This window comes from Athene noctua, chromosome 2, assembly GCF_965140245.1.
Source record: "Athene noctua chromosome 2, bAthNoc1.hap1.1, whole genome shotgun sequence".
Lineage (NCBI taxonomy): Eukaryota > Metazoa > Chordata > Aves > Strigiformes > Strigidae > Athene > Athene noctua.
In genome coordinates this window covers 128,893,029-128,911,269 of record NC_134038.1, presented here as the reverse complement: position 1 = coordinate 128,911,269, position 18,241 = coordinate 128,893,029, and the positions used below count along the sequence as shown (strand labels likewise).

Below are 18,241 nucleotides of genomic sequence, written 5' to 3'. Positions count from 1 at the left end.
CTTTCCTTTTGCTGCATTTTTAATCAACAACTGAATCTACACAGTAGGCTGGCCCTGCTTTGGTCATAAAGCTTTACACAGTGCCTCTGTTTGGTTTCACTTTTACTAATGTTTCCCTCTCAGTTATGCATTCAAAGGGAACATGCATATCCATCTGCAAATTTCTTGTGACTGGTCCACTTTACAACTCTGGCTCTTCCCAGGTTGCCAACCTGTATGTTAAAACCCTCAGAAAGTCCAGCATCTCCATGTAAAATAATCATTTGCAGCAAAGCAGTGCAAACTTTTCATGATGAAAACCCACACCAGGAAACATACATCTGATGAGCAAGCTTAACCCCGCAGTGGATTGCCAAAATGATGCCTAATCTTTTTTAGTGTTCTCTCTCCCTATTAATATTATTTTCTGTTTTGCCTTTTACCTCCTCTTGCACCACATCAGTGGCTTGCAACTTCCAGTCACATTTCTAGCAGCTCTGGACCTGTACATGAACAGTGTCCTAGAAGCTTGCTGTACCAGCTGGGTATTTCCCTTGTTGGCTTGTATCTACATACAGCTCAGAAAGGACCTTGCTTTCTCAGCACAGGCAGAAATCCCATATGTTTCTTAGGAAATAGACTGTATGTACATTTTGGGGACAGAATATTATCTTTAGTTTTAGAATTCAGTTACTTCATTTTAAGTAGCAGCAGGGAGAAAACAACATGCTGCAGCACTGGAAGTTTGCAGTAGTTTTTCAGAAACTACATGTTTTCCTTTATCTACTTCTGTCTACTGGATGACATGAGAAACTCCAGAAAAAAATAATAATAATTGCAATTCTTTTGATGTATTAGATCTGTTTCTAATAATAGTTTAATCCTGACACAGCCCCAGTGATCCTAGAGATGTTACTCATAATTGCAGTACTATCCTACTTGAAGAATGATAGAGTTCAAGTAATTGGTCTGTTAAAGACTAAAATGAGAAACTCAAGATGGCTGATCTGTTTTCTGTCAGATTGTAGCTGAAGAGTATTTCCTTAGTTGTAATGCTTATCTATGTCATCTTCTTATATGTAGGAGAAGATAAGTTTATTAAAAGTTTTGAGCAGTTTATGATGAAGGATAGTAAGTTCTACATGAAGTAACTTCTTCCTATGCTGTGTCTGGCATCCACCCACACAAAGATATTATTAAAGGGAAAGAAGAGGGAGAAGTACAAAAAATGTTACATTTGAAATGAGAACTCTGAATTGCACAACAGCTGAGGCAAGTCACTTGTGACTGGAAGTGGGTAACTGTCCAGAGCGTGCAATGTTGTCAGCTGTGGCCTGTTTTCAGAGTAAAGTTTTATACTGTACCGTATTCATTTTACCTATCAAAAGAGACAATGATCTTAATCTTTAAACAGTGATACATATTTTTTCCTTTTATCTTGCCTTAGTTTTTCTTTTCATTCCTGTAGCATAGATTTGTCCAGTGGATCTGTCAAAGCAGTGGTGGGAACAAGAGTGAGGAAGCAGTTCAGAAATAATCCCTCTGAATAAAGGTTTCCACAGGACAGTCCAGATCATGTTATTTCTAGTCATTTCATAATTCTAGTTTTAGATTTTACTTGGTTTTAATTCTAAAAATGAAAATAAATTCTTCATAACAAGTAACTAAGAATCTGACAAAATTATTTGCCAGCTATTCACATTTTTTAATATGAAAAGGAAAAAAACCATAATTTAAATATATCTCTGAGTCACAGACTATGTAGCTTGGCAGGTTTCCCATGGCTCGATGCAGGATTCCTTGGCAAATGTTTCTTGGCTTTAGCTTTTTTAGTTTCTTCACCATCACCTTGTTGCTCTTATACACACAGACATACGAACTCCTAGACTTAACTACTACAACGTTACCAGCTTCTAAAATTCCTTGTACCACTTCCATGAACTGCTGCTATATTCTTTCCCTTTATGTTTTTCTCTCCACTATGACAAATTATCATGGACTTTTTCTTTCAACACCTCCCTCATCTTGTCTGTTGCCCTCAAAGCAGCAGCTACCTGTTCTGAAATCGCTGCTCTTCTTCCCAACGCTTCTCTTTGCCATCTCTTCAACCAGACTAAGCCCTGCTTGACTAAAAATAAGTTGTACCTTTTCCACCCATGATGCTCTTTTCATTTTAGGGAGTTCTTGTATGACTTCACTGAGTAGATGTGGATTGCCAATAGACAGACTTTTCACTGAGAATGTTGTATATATTCAAGTCAGTAATCAAGAGATCATCTTTCTTGGTTTTCTGTGACAACAAGGAAGGGAATGGGATTCCCAACTGCTGTTGTCAGCACACAGAGCAAATGGTCTAGCAGAAAAAATTGAGATAGTTATTTTGGAAGTTATTTCTTACATATCTGGAAAGACATAAGACTAGTCTACCCTTGGAGGTATTGCCAACTCTAAAATTTTTGTGAGAGATCTGTAATATGTTTTGGTTAGAAAATTTCTTAACCTTTTTTCCCTCTTCAATACTGTTTTTCTTCACATGACTGTTCTTCCATGTATCCATTTTACCTGTAGTTTTATAACTAAATGATAGTTTCAAATCAGAATGTCACTAACTGGTTCAAAATATCAGCCACTATCAAGAAACCTGCAGAAATCTTGTTCTGTGCCTCAGTGCATGTGGTTTTATTAGACTATTTTTTAACTTGTGTCTGCACTGCAGTATAGACTAAAGCAGTGCTTATCGATATCTTTCATTGTGATTTGTATGAAAATTCTAACTTTTCTTATGAAAAAGTTAGAATTTTGCTTACTGAAAGTAAAGTCTAGAAGTAATGTGACCAGTTTACAGTTAAACTTTGTTTATCTCTTGTGTGTCATTGCATTGTCATTGCATACAATACTTTTAGAATTTCTTTGGCATGTCTGTGGAGATGCACCAGTAAAAATTTTTTCATGGAGACTTGATTAGGAAGTGTTTATATCTCAGTTTTCGCTGAGTAGAACGGACATGAAACACAGTGTCTATAAAATAAAATACTCAGCCTTTCAAACACTGATATCCAGTTCAGATACATAGAATATTCAGTGAAGGTGAAACTCAGCATGAAGCAGCCACATGAGCTGAGTATATTCCTTCAGTCAAGAGAAGAGAGCCTAAAGTTGGTGAATAGTGAAATCTAATTTGTTCAGCTACATAGAAACATGAGAGCCTTTCAGCCAGAAAATTAGTGGTGCAAGTCCTTCTAAACTATAAGCAGATGGTAACTTTTTCAGGATTTGTGAGGTTTTACATTGCAACCTTATTTCATGATCTGTATTTTTATTTCTGCATTATCACAGAATCACAGAAAGATTGAGGTTGGAAGGGACCTGTGGAGGTCATCTGGTCCACCCCCCCTGATCAAGCAGACACACCTAGAACTGGTTGCCCAGGGCCATGTCCAGATGACTTTTGAATATCTCCAAGTTGGGAGGCTCCACAATCTCTTTGTGAAGTGCCAGTGCTTGGTCACCCTCACATTAAAAAAGTATTTCCTGATGTTCAGAGGGAACCACCTGTGCTTCCATTTGTACCCCTTGCCTCTTGTCTTGTCACTGAGCACCACTGAAAAGGGCCTGGCTACATCTTCTTTGCACCCTCCCTTAAAGTACTTATATATATATGTTAAGAAGATCGCCCCCTGAGCTTTCTCTTCTCTAGACTAAACAGTCCCAGTTCCCTCAGCCTTTCCTCATATGTCAGATGCTTCAGTCCCTTAATCAACTTTGTGGCCCTTTGGTGGTGTCTCACCAGTATGACCATGTCTCTCTGGTACTGGGGAACTCGGAACTGGACTCAGTACTCCAGGTATGGCCTCACCAGTGCTGAGTTGGGTAAGGATCACCTCCTTGGACCTACTGGCAACACTGTTCCTCACACAGCCCAAGATTTATATGCAACTTTGTGTCAGACTGCCATACAAAAAGGTAGATAGATTTATCCTGTGAAAATAGTCACAATACAAACTCATAGCTAATATCTATTGAATTGTGCAGCTGCACATTTTGTACCTCAGGAACTAAAGTACAGGCTTATTGACTCAGTAGGAGTTTATTTTAGCATGAGTGTAGTAATATGGTGCCTCCAACTCATCTTCATATCTGTAGGCATTTTGGTCCTACATTAGATATAAAGGGAGTTTTCCTCCATTCAGTGGGCACGATTTCAGAGGGCATGGATAATAGTCTAGTTCCAAGGTCCGAAGAAGGAGTGATCAAACAAGACTGAAACCTGCCAGTTCCCTGTAATATTTCCCTCTTACCCTCTCCCTAAAAAATCAAAGAAGCAACAACCAACAAAAATAGGAAAATATGGGGACACAACAACATGAGACTTCTTGAAAAAATAGGAAAATTTAATGTCTTAAGTGCACTGTAAGTCTTTTCATCCCATATTCTTCTCTACTCAAGTGTGTGTTTTGTAGTAGGATTGGCGTTGGAGCCCTCAGAGCATGAATTTTGTAGCAAGCAAAAGTCAGGGAGGGTTGAGAGGGTCAAGGAACCACACAAAAGGCAACTGTATCCCCATGGATAGCCCTTACCTCCATTGGAATATCCCACTTTCCTGAGACACACCTACACACAGATTTTAGGAGTTCTTTGAAGTCAGAGAACAGACTCACTTCCTCTGCCATAGAAGACAAACCCAGCTCCATGCCTTTCCCGAGGAAAAAAGAAGGAATTCTACAAAATCAGACTCTTAGAGTCTAACAAGTCTTACACAGATTATCATCACAGAGAGGAGAACATATCCCCAAGTAAGGACTTCTGGATTGAGCTTGCATAAATAAACCTCAGGGAGTGAGTGGGTGAGAGAGTCAAGTGAAAAATACCAAGAACAAAGGTGAAATTTTACATTTCTGTGGCTGCTGTGTATGCTCCCAGTTCAGTGGTACTGGGAGAGCTGATATCCACCTTTAAGAACAGAATTTAAAAAACAATCAGTCTGAGGTAAAAGTTTTTATGTTACTGGATTTACAGTGCTGGCAAGCCATTACTTAAGTAACTGTGCCAAAAAATGAGACGAGATCTTCATATGGCTGCTGATTAGGTGGATCTACTTCCCCAGTCATCCATCCAATATTCCAATTCAACCTCCAGCCAAAATTCGTGAGGCAAATTTCATTACATTAGTGGTGCCTAACCTGGAGTTGGCATTCTGTTGTAGCCATGATGGTGGGATGGATAGGAGGCTGAAAGATGAATTAATAACACTTCATTGTGATGAAATACCAAAGTATGTTGGAAGGTCACCTTGTGTTGTGTAATTATATATTCAAAAGAATTTAAATTCTTGCTTCAGCCCTTAGTGAATCTGAGACAGCAGCAACGATGGGAAAAACCTCCTTTAAAAATCCCAAGAATCATACTTGTTTTGGCATGACACTGCCTAAGGTGATTTGTGAACAAGGCTGACTTCGCCAAGCTTTCACATTAACACAAGGTTCAGCATACATTTTAAAACATTAAATCAGCTTTCCATTTGCATGAATAGGATTATTTGATTGTGTAGATTTTGTTAATTTAAAGACCCCAAATATTCTAATGCTCGAGCCAAAATTAAATACTCAGAGTAACTGTATATTAATGATTTTAAGCAGTCATTCAAAAAAACGTCTAAGGGTGCCATAATGTCTGACTTTGGAATATAGGCAGTGTGTCTGCTGCCACAAACAATACTAGGATTGTGGCCTACTAACCATTTTGAAAATGAGGCTCAAAGCTTACAGCAGAAGTAAATGCTCCTGTCTGAGTGAAGTTAGGCTTTGGGATTTTTTTTTAGAAGCCAGAATTGCTGGATACCTTAAAGCTTAAAAAAATACAGAAACCTCTGTGTGTGAGTTGAAATGGTCTTGTCAAAGAGGCTGCAATTAGTAAATATCATGTATATCTAGAAAGCAGCACATACCATCATTTATGATTTATTCGGAATCAAAATAAATAAAGCCCTTTACGGACAAGTAACAGGCTGCCGCATTTTACCCCATCAGTTTCAGTCTGATGTCGTATAGTTTCAAATCAGACTGCATGAAGTTGTTCTCTCAATGTCCCTGTGCAAAGCAGTTAGCAGTGTAAGTTGGTATGACATGACCTGAATGACAGCAAACATGGAGACAAAATGCGTGTTTAGTTCATCAGAGATGGTCAGCATCTCTTCCAGTTGTTGCTCTGCTCTTTTTCTTGGTGGCACAGATTTCTGCAGAATTATGTCTAACTGAGAAATGTCACAGTGCTTTGGATCTACTTAATGTATTTGGTGTGGAAACTCAAGATAGGCAGTGACATGGAACTCTATAGTCTATGTGAGAGTGTCAAGATGTAAAGCACCATTTTTCAGAACTAACTCATGGTTAGCAAAATGAGATCCAAATCCTACACCTGCTTCTGCATATGGGCAATGGGAGGGGAAGGAGTATAGCTGAGTACTCTTTTTTCTCCCAGTGTAGATGGGAGAGGTCTTCTCCTATGAAGAGCAGCAGTGAAATGATGTCTTTGGCTATCACTGCTGTTCTGTATCAGATCAGAGAGAGGCATGAGAACTGACATTTCTCCATAACCAAAGGCTGACAGTGTAAACATGAGAATATGCATTGTTTGGCAAGTCTTAGTGTCTTAGTTGAGCAGTTCTGGAAACCATAACTGTAAGCTTACAGGATGCCCTGTACTCCAAGAGCTGTGCTCCAGAAGAGAGGGACAGCCTGGCTATCAGTTGACCCAGTTTGCAGTGTGTCTCAATTGTATTTCTTGAAGTCATCTATCATTTGTTGAACCAAAAGGATACGGAATATCTGGGGCCTGATCCTCACAGATGCCCTCATTCTTCGTTGGATCCTTAATCATCTGTCAGTAATCTGTTGGAATGTCTTGGAACTTTAAACACAAAATTGCACTGTTGATCACACCTTAGTAATTCAACACAAAGATAGCAATACAGCCATACAGTAATACAAATCTGAATTTCATATTTTACTTAGGCACTATGGGGGGATAGTATTTTAAAAATGATGAGTGGAAATATTTTAAATTGCACTTTGGAAAGAAAAGGTGTGTACCACTCTCTGAAAGTATTTTTAGTTGCTGTTTTTTCTGAAATCCTTTGGAGATTCAGCATATTAATTTGTTTCTTTCCTGAACATATCTTTATTTATGCAGCAGAAGTATTCCTCTCCTTCAAGGTAAATTCTGTACCGTTTCACACCCCATTCTTTACAGACCTTCATAGATCCATTATCATTTATTTGACCCCTTAAACCTAGGACCATGTTTCCAATATACAATATACAAGAAATTTACTGTAGAATTTATATCCATAATAATTAATCTTTTATTTTGTGATATTTTAATGAATTGCATGACATTTTCTCTGGCTTTGTCTCTCTAAACAGCTATTTAAGTATGTTATTTATAGTGAAAACTGACCTGCTTAATGATATAATTCATAGGATAGTATTAGTTGAGAGGAAATTATTTCATTGATGTTAAAGGATGCGATTAAATTTTCAAAAGTAGCGTATTTAAAAATACGTCTCATCTATCCCCTTTTTAATCAGTTTTAGTAGAAACTGGAAAGGTACACTCACAGACTGAATAAAACATGGAGACAGAAGTGAGGTCTCAAAAAAAACCCCACGTTTTCACCCTGCGTTGGCAGCTGTCAGTGACAAATATAAATTCACATTAATTAAAGCAAGTCACATGCTAAAAATATTTCTTTATTCTTTCAGACCACTCTTCCGTGGAAATTCAGATGTTGATCAGCTAGGAAAAATCTTTGAGTAAGTAATAACTAGTTGCATTATGTCAATATCTGTTTAACACTGAAACACTGTGAGGTTTCTTTGCCATGTTTTTATGCAATAATGTGACAAGAACAAAGTATTCCTAGAACATATTTCCTATTGCTACCGTATGCAACATGATATTTCCGTGTATTCTGTGTCAGAGTGGGAGGAGAAAGCAACATGGAATATAGTTCTGCAGAACTAACAGCCATCATCAGGAAGTTATGAGAGACTTCTGTTTCAGGCTTTTTAAATCTCTTAAACATAATGTGCATGTACTATTTATGCATATTTCTAAACAGATCCAAGATATTCTCTTCATGTAAACAAATGCAGAAGTTTTATTTTTCAGTAATTTCTTTGTGTATTTCAGAAAACAACATTAGAATACTTTAAAACTGTTATTCTGTACTGAAGAAAATATTTTAGCTTTTAAAACATACTGCGTAGCCTGTTAAAATGTTTAATAGTCCTTATTTTGGTCAGGAACGTAACAGAACAGAAGGAATATCAGCATTTTAACATGTGCTTTGTTGGTGATGAACTAATGCTTTATTTTAGTAGTTTGTGGTTTTCTTCTTCAGATATATCAAATACATTGAGAAGGTGGGAAGGCTCTAAACTCTCTGAGATAAAGTAATTCTCTTCCAAAATATGTTCTTAGTTAAAAAACAAAAAATCAAGTTATTGATATTACCATATGATAATTAAGAAGAATTATATAATTTTTCTTGTAAAAGCTCTTCAGAGCAAAGAATGTTTCTCAATTCATAAAAACCATGTAAATTTAAGATCTGATAAAGATATCATGGAGTTAGGAAATCAAAGCCACATAGGGCTGGTCCCACTCCAGAGAATGAATGCTCTGCACTTTGCCTCTGCACTTCTGTCTTCCCTTTTCATATGGAGGGGATGCAGGAATCCAAGGAACTAGACAAAATAAGAAACAGATAGCAGGGGGGGGAGGAAGGCTGAAATACTATTTTCTTGAATATATTCCAAAGACAAGATAGTAAAATCTCTAAGGAGAAGAACTTAAACAGAACAAATAATTAATTTCTATGTTTAACCATTTTAATTTTTCCAGTTCTTAAATCATAACAGATCTGTTTCTAAGTATTTTCATTATTTAATATGAGGTTCCTAAATTGCAGGTCTTGATTTCACACAGTTGACTTCCCTTTCCTGCATACCATACCAGTGTATGTGACTCACTTGCGTGGTTAATTTGTCCTGTGCTAAATAGCTATTCCTGCCCAATCCAGAAAAATCAGTCCTTAAAATTGACTTTTTCTTCTTCTGCCAAAGCTACTCCTCTAATCCTACAATATTCTGCTTTATTAAATACAGCTTTGATACATACAACATGTTTTATAATTTTAAAAGACAGCTGTGATTTTTTTAAAGGTTTTGATTCATTTATGACATATAAGGGGAAAAATCAAAATTAACTGGGCTAGAATTAAATGCATAGCTGCTACTGGCAGCCTCCAACGGGGATCTTTGCATCCCTAGGGGCCGAGATTACCTGTGCAGAAAAGAATTCATCAAGAAGAGAAAATGCTGTGCTAATTTTAGAATAAATTCCTCATTACGTACCTACTTAAAGTTTGGTTTTGCTTCTTCTGTGCAGTTCTGCTTAAATAGTTCAAAAGTTTCTTACTTGAGTTCTGGGGGGGTTATATAAAGAGTGTTTATTTTGTGTTTTCACAGCTGGAGAACCCTCTACAGTTAGGCATAGCTCCTCTTGTAGGAGGATTGTTTCTTTATACAGTAGTGACTCACTCTGTAGACTAATTTGGACAGAAAATAGTATGGGGATTTTCATGCAATCTGGACTGATGCATTCTTTCAGATAACGGGGCTGTGGTCTACCTTTGCTTTACATGTGTGTTCTGATTTGCGTCAGGTAAAATTCCACGATGTTTGAGGGTAAATCCCTCAGAGGTGGCCCAAAACATATTTCCTGCTTTTCCAGGACACCATCAATGTGTGGGATATCCTTGTAGATTTCAGGCTAAACGTTGCAATGGTTTGAGCAGACTTGTCTCCCTTTTTGATCAATGGGAGTGTAAAGTACTCAGCGTTTCTCAAGAACAGGCCTGAACTTTTGGCAGGAGGTGAAACTCAACTAAGATACTCTCAAACTTAGTCACTGAAATGGTAGTGCTACCAGACCAGAGTGAGGGCATCTACTCAGACATTCAATATTAAGCGTCTTGAGTACTATATGAGTGTGTAACTAAAAATGTCTCTCCTTTCCACTCTTGGTCTTGTCCACCCTACCTGTCTGACAGGATGCCTCCTTGTTTCTTTTTGTTATCTTTGCCTCTGCCTGTGCTTATTCTGCCCTGTTCATGCTCTCTTATGCAAGCATTAAAAAAACTGGGACTAACCAAACACATTTGAATGGCAGGTTAAACTTCATTGTTATTTAAAATGTTTAACTCCCCTATCTTCCTACAGTGCTATTTGTATTATATTTAATATGGGCCCAGATCCTCAGACAGCTAATCACATGGTTTTAATCACCATGGCCAAGGTAGTTGCCCCATACCTCCACCATATGTGTGGTGATAAAAGTAAAATTCAATTTTTCATACAGATTTAACTTATCATTTTCCAGGAGTTGTGATATCTTCATATGAAGTAAAATTAAATTGTCCTGAGATTTTAATTGCTTTGCTCTTATAGCCATGCTGTTGTTTTGAGGACATCTTCATTTTTGGAGGTATTTTAGGTGAGCCAGATTACAGTCTGAAATCCATGTAGGTAGATGTGGAATAATTTCACTGAGTTCACTAAAATAATCTATGATTTACATCAAAGTGTTTGGCCCATGGCCTCACCCAGTCTTACTACCAACCTCAGTAAGAAGGAAGGTCAATGCTGCTCCCTAGTGGCATTGGGCTTAGTGCAGACGCAAGTATTCAGTCATTTTTTCATTTTCCTTCTTGTCTCACCCTGTCAGCATTTCCCTTAAAATTCTCTATTTTACAAGCTGTAAAAATTGATTTTCCCTGAAACCTGACAAGTAATGTATGGTCCTTTCCAGAATTTCCATCAGAAACTGGCATTTCAACCCCACAAATATTAGCATCAGACTAATACACAACATGTATGAGACATGATCCATCACTGGAGATTTACCTACCATTTCATTTATTTGGGTTTTAAATCTTAGCATGATTATTTGATAAATATAAATATCTTCTAGAATTTAAAGAATAAAGAAATAGATTATTTAAAGAAATGAAAATATTCTGTTAAAGAGTAAAGAGAAACTAAAATACAATTGAAAGTAAAAAAACAAAGACACTCAAGTCCTATGCCACTTCTGAATTGAGACTTTAAAACCTGTATTGTGAAGCAAATAAATTGTTTAAATTTGGGCAACAATTACTGCACATAGCTTTGAAGCATTATGAAACATCCCTTTTATTGCCTTACCCTCATCTTGACCCACAGTCCCTATTCTTGTGAATAAAGATCCTTGCATGCAATTCCCCTTTGAAACTTACTGCTTTTAATCATCCTGGAGCGACATATGTTGCACCATCCAGTCAAGAGCGGAGCAACTTTCTTCCAAAGCACTCGGCCCTTTTTCAACAAAAGAAAATTGAGACCTAGGCCAGAAAATTGTGCTGGCCACAGAATGATTTCTACCAAGCATACTGAGGACCTACACTCATCAGCCTCTATTCACAGAGATCAGTGCACTACTGTACAATTGATCCTATTTAAACAAAAAGACTTATAACTGCCACTCAATATAATCAATATAAATGGGAGACCGCATAAATGTTCAGACCTAATGTTACGTTTTTCCTTTCACAGTGTAATTGGACTCCCAGAAGAAGAGGACTGGCCTAATGATGTTGCCCTTCCAAGAAATGCTTTCACTTCCAGACCCGCACAACCTGTTGAAAAATTTGTACCAGATATTGATGAACCGGGCAAAGACTTGCTTCTTGTGAGTTTCTATTTGCTGTTTTTCAAGCCACATGACTGATAGTTGCCACTGTGCATGCAACATGCCGAGATTATGTTTCCATTTAATGGAGTTCTTAAAGAAAAGCTCAAAATTAGGTAGACAAATTCATGTAAGTCTGTGAAACATCATCACAAAGACACCACCTTTGGCCCTAGAGGTGTCAGAGGTGAGAACAGTTAGAGACTAGGAAACTGTCAGTACCCATCTGACCTATCTTTAGACTTTACACTTAGATCCTCATTACTGTCCACTGTTGTGCCCCTGATTCAGCCATTCTTAAAGTATAAGCCTGACATGCGTACAAAAACTGATCTACCACTTTTCATGGTATAGTGGACCCAGCATAAAGCAGAAAATAGACTGTAGGGGCAGATTACATCTACATGACTTCTACTGAATGCTGAAAATTTGAGATTTGGAATTCACTGATTGATGCCTCTTACAAATGGCAGGACTGAACGGAAGCAAACAAATTGTGCTGGTACAACTGGTAACAGTGAATTCAATTACATTATTTCCATCATTTTTATAGATATGTTATAAACCCCAGCTTTGAAGTTCAGCCTTGGAATGGAATATAGGGAATGACCTCAGCTGCTTTTTGCCATGCTTGTTGAAAACTAGCTAAACTTATTCTTTGGAAGCCTTTAAAAGGTCTTAGTTCACATGGGCTCAGTAGAATGGGCTCAGTGCAACTCTTGAAATACTTGCTGCATCCCTTCAGGAACTGCGATCTCTAGCCAACATTATCTCTACAGAACAGCAGATCGTCCTCCACTGCCCTTATCGCTGCAGCTCCCAGCTACAGTAAGCTGGACTACATCTGGACACTTGAAATAACAGAGGAGAAACACATCTGTTGTGCTTGCAGGCAGCCTGGAAATGAAAGCTAGATGTGGAACAAGAATTAGATTCTGAGAACAACAAGGAATAAAATATGGCAGAGAGCTCAGTGAGTGTGAGGCATGATGGGAGGAAGGAAGAAGACTAATATCTATGCCTAGAAGGTGAGATGGGAAGGGAAGCTTCCTGTTAGGCAAAGAGATGAGTACTGTGAGCCACAGATGAAAGGGGAGAGTAGGACTGGAAGTGACTGAATTAAATTTCAGAAGTTAAATGATAGAAATTATGATACAAGAAAAGAAAGCAGAAGTGGAAAGTGGTTAGATAAGGATTGTAGGTAGAATACTATTTGGAGGTGAATGAAGGCAAAGAGAAGAAGAAGGCATAAAATGCAAGGCTATGGGAGACATTTCAGTGCTGGCTGGACAAAGGCTGGTATAAGGATCTGGAAAGAAGGCAAGCAAAGTACAACTAGGAAGAAGAGGGAGAAGCTGAGCACAAAACATTAGTATACAAAGGATATAAAGTCAAAGACCCAACACCTACAGAAATGCTGAGCCTAGGAATGAACATATATGTACCTTATGATGCTGTCCCATGTTTGTATAGCCACAAAAGAACAGTGCATTGAATGCTGAGGGGATTCAGAACTTGTTCATGAATAGTTGCTCCCTGCAGTCTTTGAGACATATGTCCTGTGCATGTGAATTCAAGAAAACCTGAATTCTGGGATTACCTAAACTGTGAATACCTGAGTTTTCTAACTTGTTATTTTCTATTAGCTTTGGGGATGCCATATTCATATACTGTGACCCCACTCTTTGTTTTAATAGGGATGGTCATCATATCATGCAGCATCTACTGAGACCCTGTTGTGTCTCATACTGAACATAAATTGAAGGTGGCATGCATTAATGTATATATGCAATGTTAGCACTGTTAACACTGTTAACTGTACACTTTAGTTAAAAGCAACTTTCGTTTCTTACAGAAATGCTTAGCGTTCAATCCAGCCAAGAGAATATCTGCCTATGTTGCCCTCTCTCACCCATATTTCCATGATCTGGAGAAATGCAAGGAGAATCTGGACTCTCACATGTCATCCAGCCAAACCTCCAGTCAGGTGAATGCATCATAATGCTGACTGAAGATGAACCATAAATGAACAAGACGTGTAGCTGACAAGGCCACTGTTCCGTACAAACCACATAGCTGTTCTAGCGAAGATCATTATTTGGAGGTGTTATGCACTTATCTTTTCTTTTGGGATTGCGACGCATTTTTCCAAGGAAATCAATCTAGTTTACTTTCATCAGAGCAACGCAAGGGCCAGGGCTTTGATCTGCTCCCATTGCAGCTTTATGTTTGTTTTGGTTTGGTTTTGTTTATCATCTACCTGGGAAAACTCCAGACGAAGAGAAGCTGCTGACTGGTTTTGCTGCCATTTTATCCTTTTAATATTGAATGCTGCCAGTGTGGAGTAGGATGATCGAGTGTCTGCCAAAACATGATGCAATCTCTCTCTCTAGCTGCTGAAGCATGATTTGGTACTTTTATTATTATTATTATTATTATTATTATTATTATGTGATCTCTTACAGTGATATTTAAAGAATGGCATTGAAATATCAGATCTCTGCAACCTGCAGTTAACTGATCCATGCATTAATACATCCAGCTACTGTTCATTCATAGCATATGTGCAGGTGCTTCCCCACTTGAGAACTTGGATGGATTATCTTATCATTTCACTGCTCTATAAAAATAACAGTTATAATGGTGATCATAATAAATGTCTCAACTTTTAGCTTTTTCATACACAAAGAAGTTCTTACCTAGCTACATTTGTGTGCATGTTGCAAAAAACCAAGGGTTTTAAAAAACTTCTAGAGCCCTGTTTTTAAAGACTCTTTTGGTTTCCAAATGGTCGGTTTGTGTTGAAATCCAGGCACAGTCTAGACCATCATCTAACCCATCATTCCCCACTGGAAACAGCTGCAAGCACATTTTCTTTATCGCATTCCAAATTTTCTGATATGCAGCTCAAAGACATGAGCAGAGCCAATGAAAATCCATACAGATTTTTTTCTTCAACGTGTTCTGATAATCAGCCAAAAAGGAAAATAGAAAAGATATTTCCAGGTCAGAAGCAGATATTTCAATACCTGTAATAAGCACAGATATATATTTGTGCTAAACTGTGTGCTGTACATTGTGCTGCCTTACCTACAACACCCCCCCATGCATCACAAGTGCATGAACATTACTGTCTCAAAGTCCCTCAGATGTCATTTATTAAGCAGACTTGTTTTCTATGCAGAAATGCATGAGCTTCTCTCCTAAACCACCATGTGGGTATACTGGCACGTGCTTCTCCACTAGAGTTGATGTGCCATTATTGAATGTCAAAATAACTAAGCGATTCACATGCCTTTATAGCACAGTTATTTTAAATATTACATTAAATTTTTATATTTAGTATTTTTACCTTAACTAAAATATATATCAGTATTTTAAAAAGAAGCTTTTATTTTTTTAATACTGTACTGGGAAAAAAGAGATATTTTAAATCCATAAAAGCTGTTCCCTAACATGACTTTAGTGCATTTACCTGGATATGACTTGGGGGAAAATATTGGTCCAACGAGTTAGCCCTCACCATAAAACCATAAATATACACTATTGCAGTATAAACGATGATAAGTGAGGCAGCTAGCTTTGCTTACTCCTGTGATAGACCCTTAGGCTTCTCTCTTCCTCATCTCTATTTCATCTTGTCTAGTTAGTGAGCCAGCATTATATTCTCATTCTCATCATGCTTGGCAGAAGCAGGTCCTTAGCAGTGAGTTGAGCAATATAATTTTCCCAGCTGTGGCATGGGAACTTGTAGCCATCTCCCTGGCAGGTTTCTCAGACCTGTGATAGACTGGCTATTGTGGTCAGCTTCACTGGTAGCTCTGTTTCAGGTATCTGCACTGTCTGGGACATGGTCCATTGCTAGGATAGTGAGTGGATCCTATCTGTCTCTCGGATAAAGATTTTGTTACTGTTAGACACATAAGTATGCAATGTATGATTAAATTAGGTCTGTTTTAAATAAGCCAGATTTTAAAAGGATCACTTGCATGAATGCATGCAGTGGCATGTGCTTTTCTTCATGCCCAGAATGATGCCTATGCAAAACCTACCGGCACGAACAGGCAAGTTGCAAATTAGGCCTGGCAAGAGCATGCACAAAGCATCTGCCCACAGAGATACTACAGATGCATATAACAAGCATTTTGGAAGCTCTATGAGCAGCAAGCTGAAGGCCAGGGAGCGGTCATGGCAGCTAACCCTCTAATCCTGGCCTTGCCTCTGTCATTCTCTCTGTTCCTACATACAAGGGGAAATTGTGAACCCATTGCACTGGTGTTGTCCCACCCCTATTCCCGCATGGGGCAAAGGACCTGAGTGTGAATAGGTTTTAACATTTATAGAAAAGGATGTGCCTGAATGAAATTTTTTGCTAACCATTTTTAAACACTAATTAGAACAACAAACAGTGCACAAATTCAGGAGAGTCTTGTGACAGTAGCAAATAGAAAAGTTTTCTACGCAGTTTAGCACTTTTAAAAACATTCCACATTTTACCTAGTGCCAAGCCAGCATACATACTTTATCAGGGCATTCAGCTGGTGTGGCTTTTCAGCAGCTGTCAGGGAAAGCTCCCAGAGCTCTCCAACTAACAGGGTGAAAATGTAGGGCATGAGAGGGTATTTTCAAAGTAGGCTCAAAACTCTCAGACTGAGATGTGCATCTGTTCCATGTTAGAAGAGCTTCTTGTATTAGCAAAGCAAAGGGTAGAATAGACTATGATTGCTGAATGTAAGTCCATTATTAGGGTAAAACAAAAAGGAGGGAAGAGAACATTTTAAGCCAAAGGTTAGTATTAGCTTAAAAACTAATGAGAATATGGAAATCACAAGGAAGTTAACCACTGGAGCAGTATTTCCCAGTCAGTAGTATCAAAAAAAGAGCTCAGAGAACAGCAGAGAAAGGCAGGGGCTGCCTTACGGAATCAGAAGCAGAGCTTCTGCAATGTCATGCTGTATGTTGTCTAAGATAGGATCAGGTTATAAATGGAGTTATTCAGGAGAACAGCTTGAGAAGGGTTGCTAATGCAACATGGTCATGTTCTGGAACATCCTTCCAGTGGGAATGGCAGGAACAAAAAAAGAAATCTAAGTTCTGTCTTGGCAGGGTTAGGGAAAAGATTTATCTAATGGGGTCCTTGTGGTAGCAGGGGCCTAGATTCAAAGGACCAGTGGCTTTTCAAATGGCCTCCTTTTCAAAATCTCTTTAGGAAGAAATTCCATTTGACTTGCCATAGGCTTACTCTTGTTCCAGTCTTCCTGGCCAAACTGTGGGGCTTCACTTACACTTTAAACTGAGGAAGCCTGTTCTCTGGCTGGGCAGAGTGCTGGCACTGGCTAAAATCATGCCAGGAATCATGCTAATAATTAGACAGTACAGACAACTGTGGGACTGTGCTCAAGACCATGCCCTCGCTCTTTCTATTTTACTGGTATAGCTCTAGTATTTGAGTACCTTTACTCATTACTGCCATATGTGTAGGATGTAGGAACCGTGTATGTGAAAAAGAAAGTGCTTCTTGACATGGATGTTCTAGACTGTGATGAAAACTCTTCATACACCCTTTAAATAAGAATTCAGAGTGAAATTCCTCTTAGAAATAACTGTGCCCATACGTGTTTTATAGGAGCAGTTCAACAGCAGCTAAAAACTGCTGAAGAGCAAAAAATATATTGAAAATAAGTATAGATGTTTAGCTCCTAGAGCACCCACAACCAAGCACTGTGCTCCTCTCAGCAGAGAACAGGCTGTTCTAATGGAAGGAGCAATTTCTATCTCATACCAACTTTTTTTTAAAATCACTACTACCTAGTTCTGCAGGAAAAATAGACCCAATAGCCAAGGAAAAAAAAATTACCAAAGCCAGCTAGTGAAGTGCTAATTGCTGAACCATAGCAATACATCTAAAGCAGCCCTTTTCTCTCTTCACCCTGTCTCCATGCTCACTAGCTCTCGGGTTCTTTTCTTTCAGCTGCCTTATGGAAAGGGGTTTCAGTGACACTCACAGGTGCTATTTCCAACAAGATTCTTCCAAATTTTTAAGAGCTACAGAGTGTCACTGTCCCCTTCATCCCTATTACCCAGTGTTGCTTCTAAAATAAGCAGCCCAGAACCAATGATTAAAAAAGAATCTCTTTGTGCACCTCCTTGCTTACTCTTACTTTTGCAGACACCTTTGTTGCCTTCTGTGTGACAAGTAAAATTCTAAAAATAGGGTTTGTGCATATTTCTGTGTAGGCTGTGCCCACACTCCAGGGTTTTTTCAGACTATTAGTCCACAATGGTAAACGTTAGAGTACCTTTCTCTGTTGTTTCTGTCCTAAAACACACCAAAAAGTGAGGACATCATGATTGCAAAATATTGAAATTTGGTGCTATGTGTACAGAGCCTTTTACCTGTGGGGGATGGTATCCAGCATCATAACTCTTACATGGTTTTTACACTCGATGGTTGCTTTGGTGAATAAGAAGA

At 38.3% G+C, this 18,241-nt stretch overlaps 1 protein-coding gene across 2 annotated transcripts in view; it reads left to right on the top strand.

The window, feature by feature from the left end:
• Nucleotides 1-14,489, top strand: part of CDK6 (cyclin dependent kinase 6) — a 131,883-nt gene extending 117,394 nt beyond the window's left edge. For both annotated transcript variants that reach the window (XM_074897988.1, XM_074897989.1), the window contains exons 6-8: nucleotides 7,740-7,790; nucleotides 11,634-11,769; nucleotides 13,625-14,489. In XM_074897988.1, the coding sequence (XP_074754089.1) occupies nucleotides 7,740-7,790; nucleotides 11,634-11,769; nucleotides 13,625-13,771 (334 nt within the window). In that variant the 3' untranslated portion in view covers nucleotides 13,772-14,489. The remainder of the gene's footprint in view (nucleotides 1-7,739; nucleotides 7,791-11,633; nucleotides 11,770-13,624) is intronic.
• Nucleotides 14,490-18,241: the final 3,752 nt, after the last annotated feature.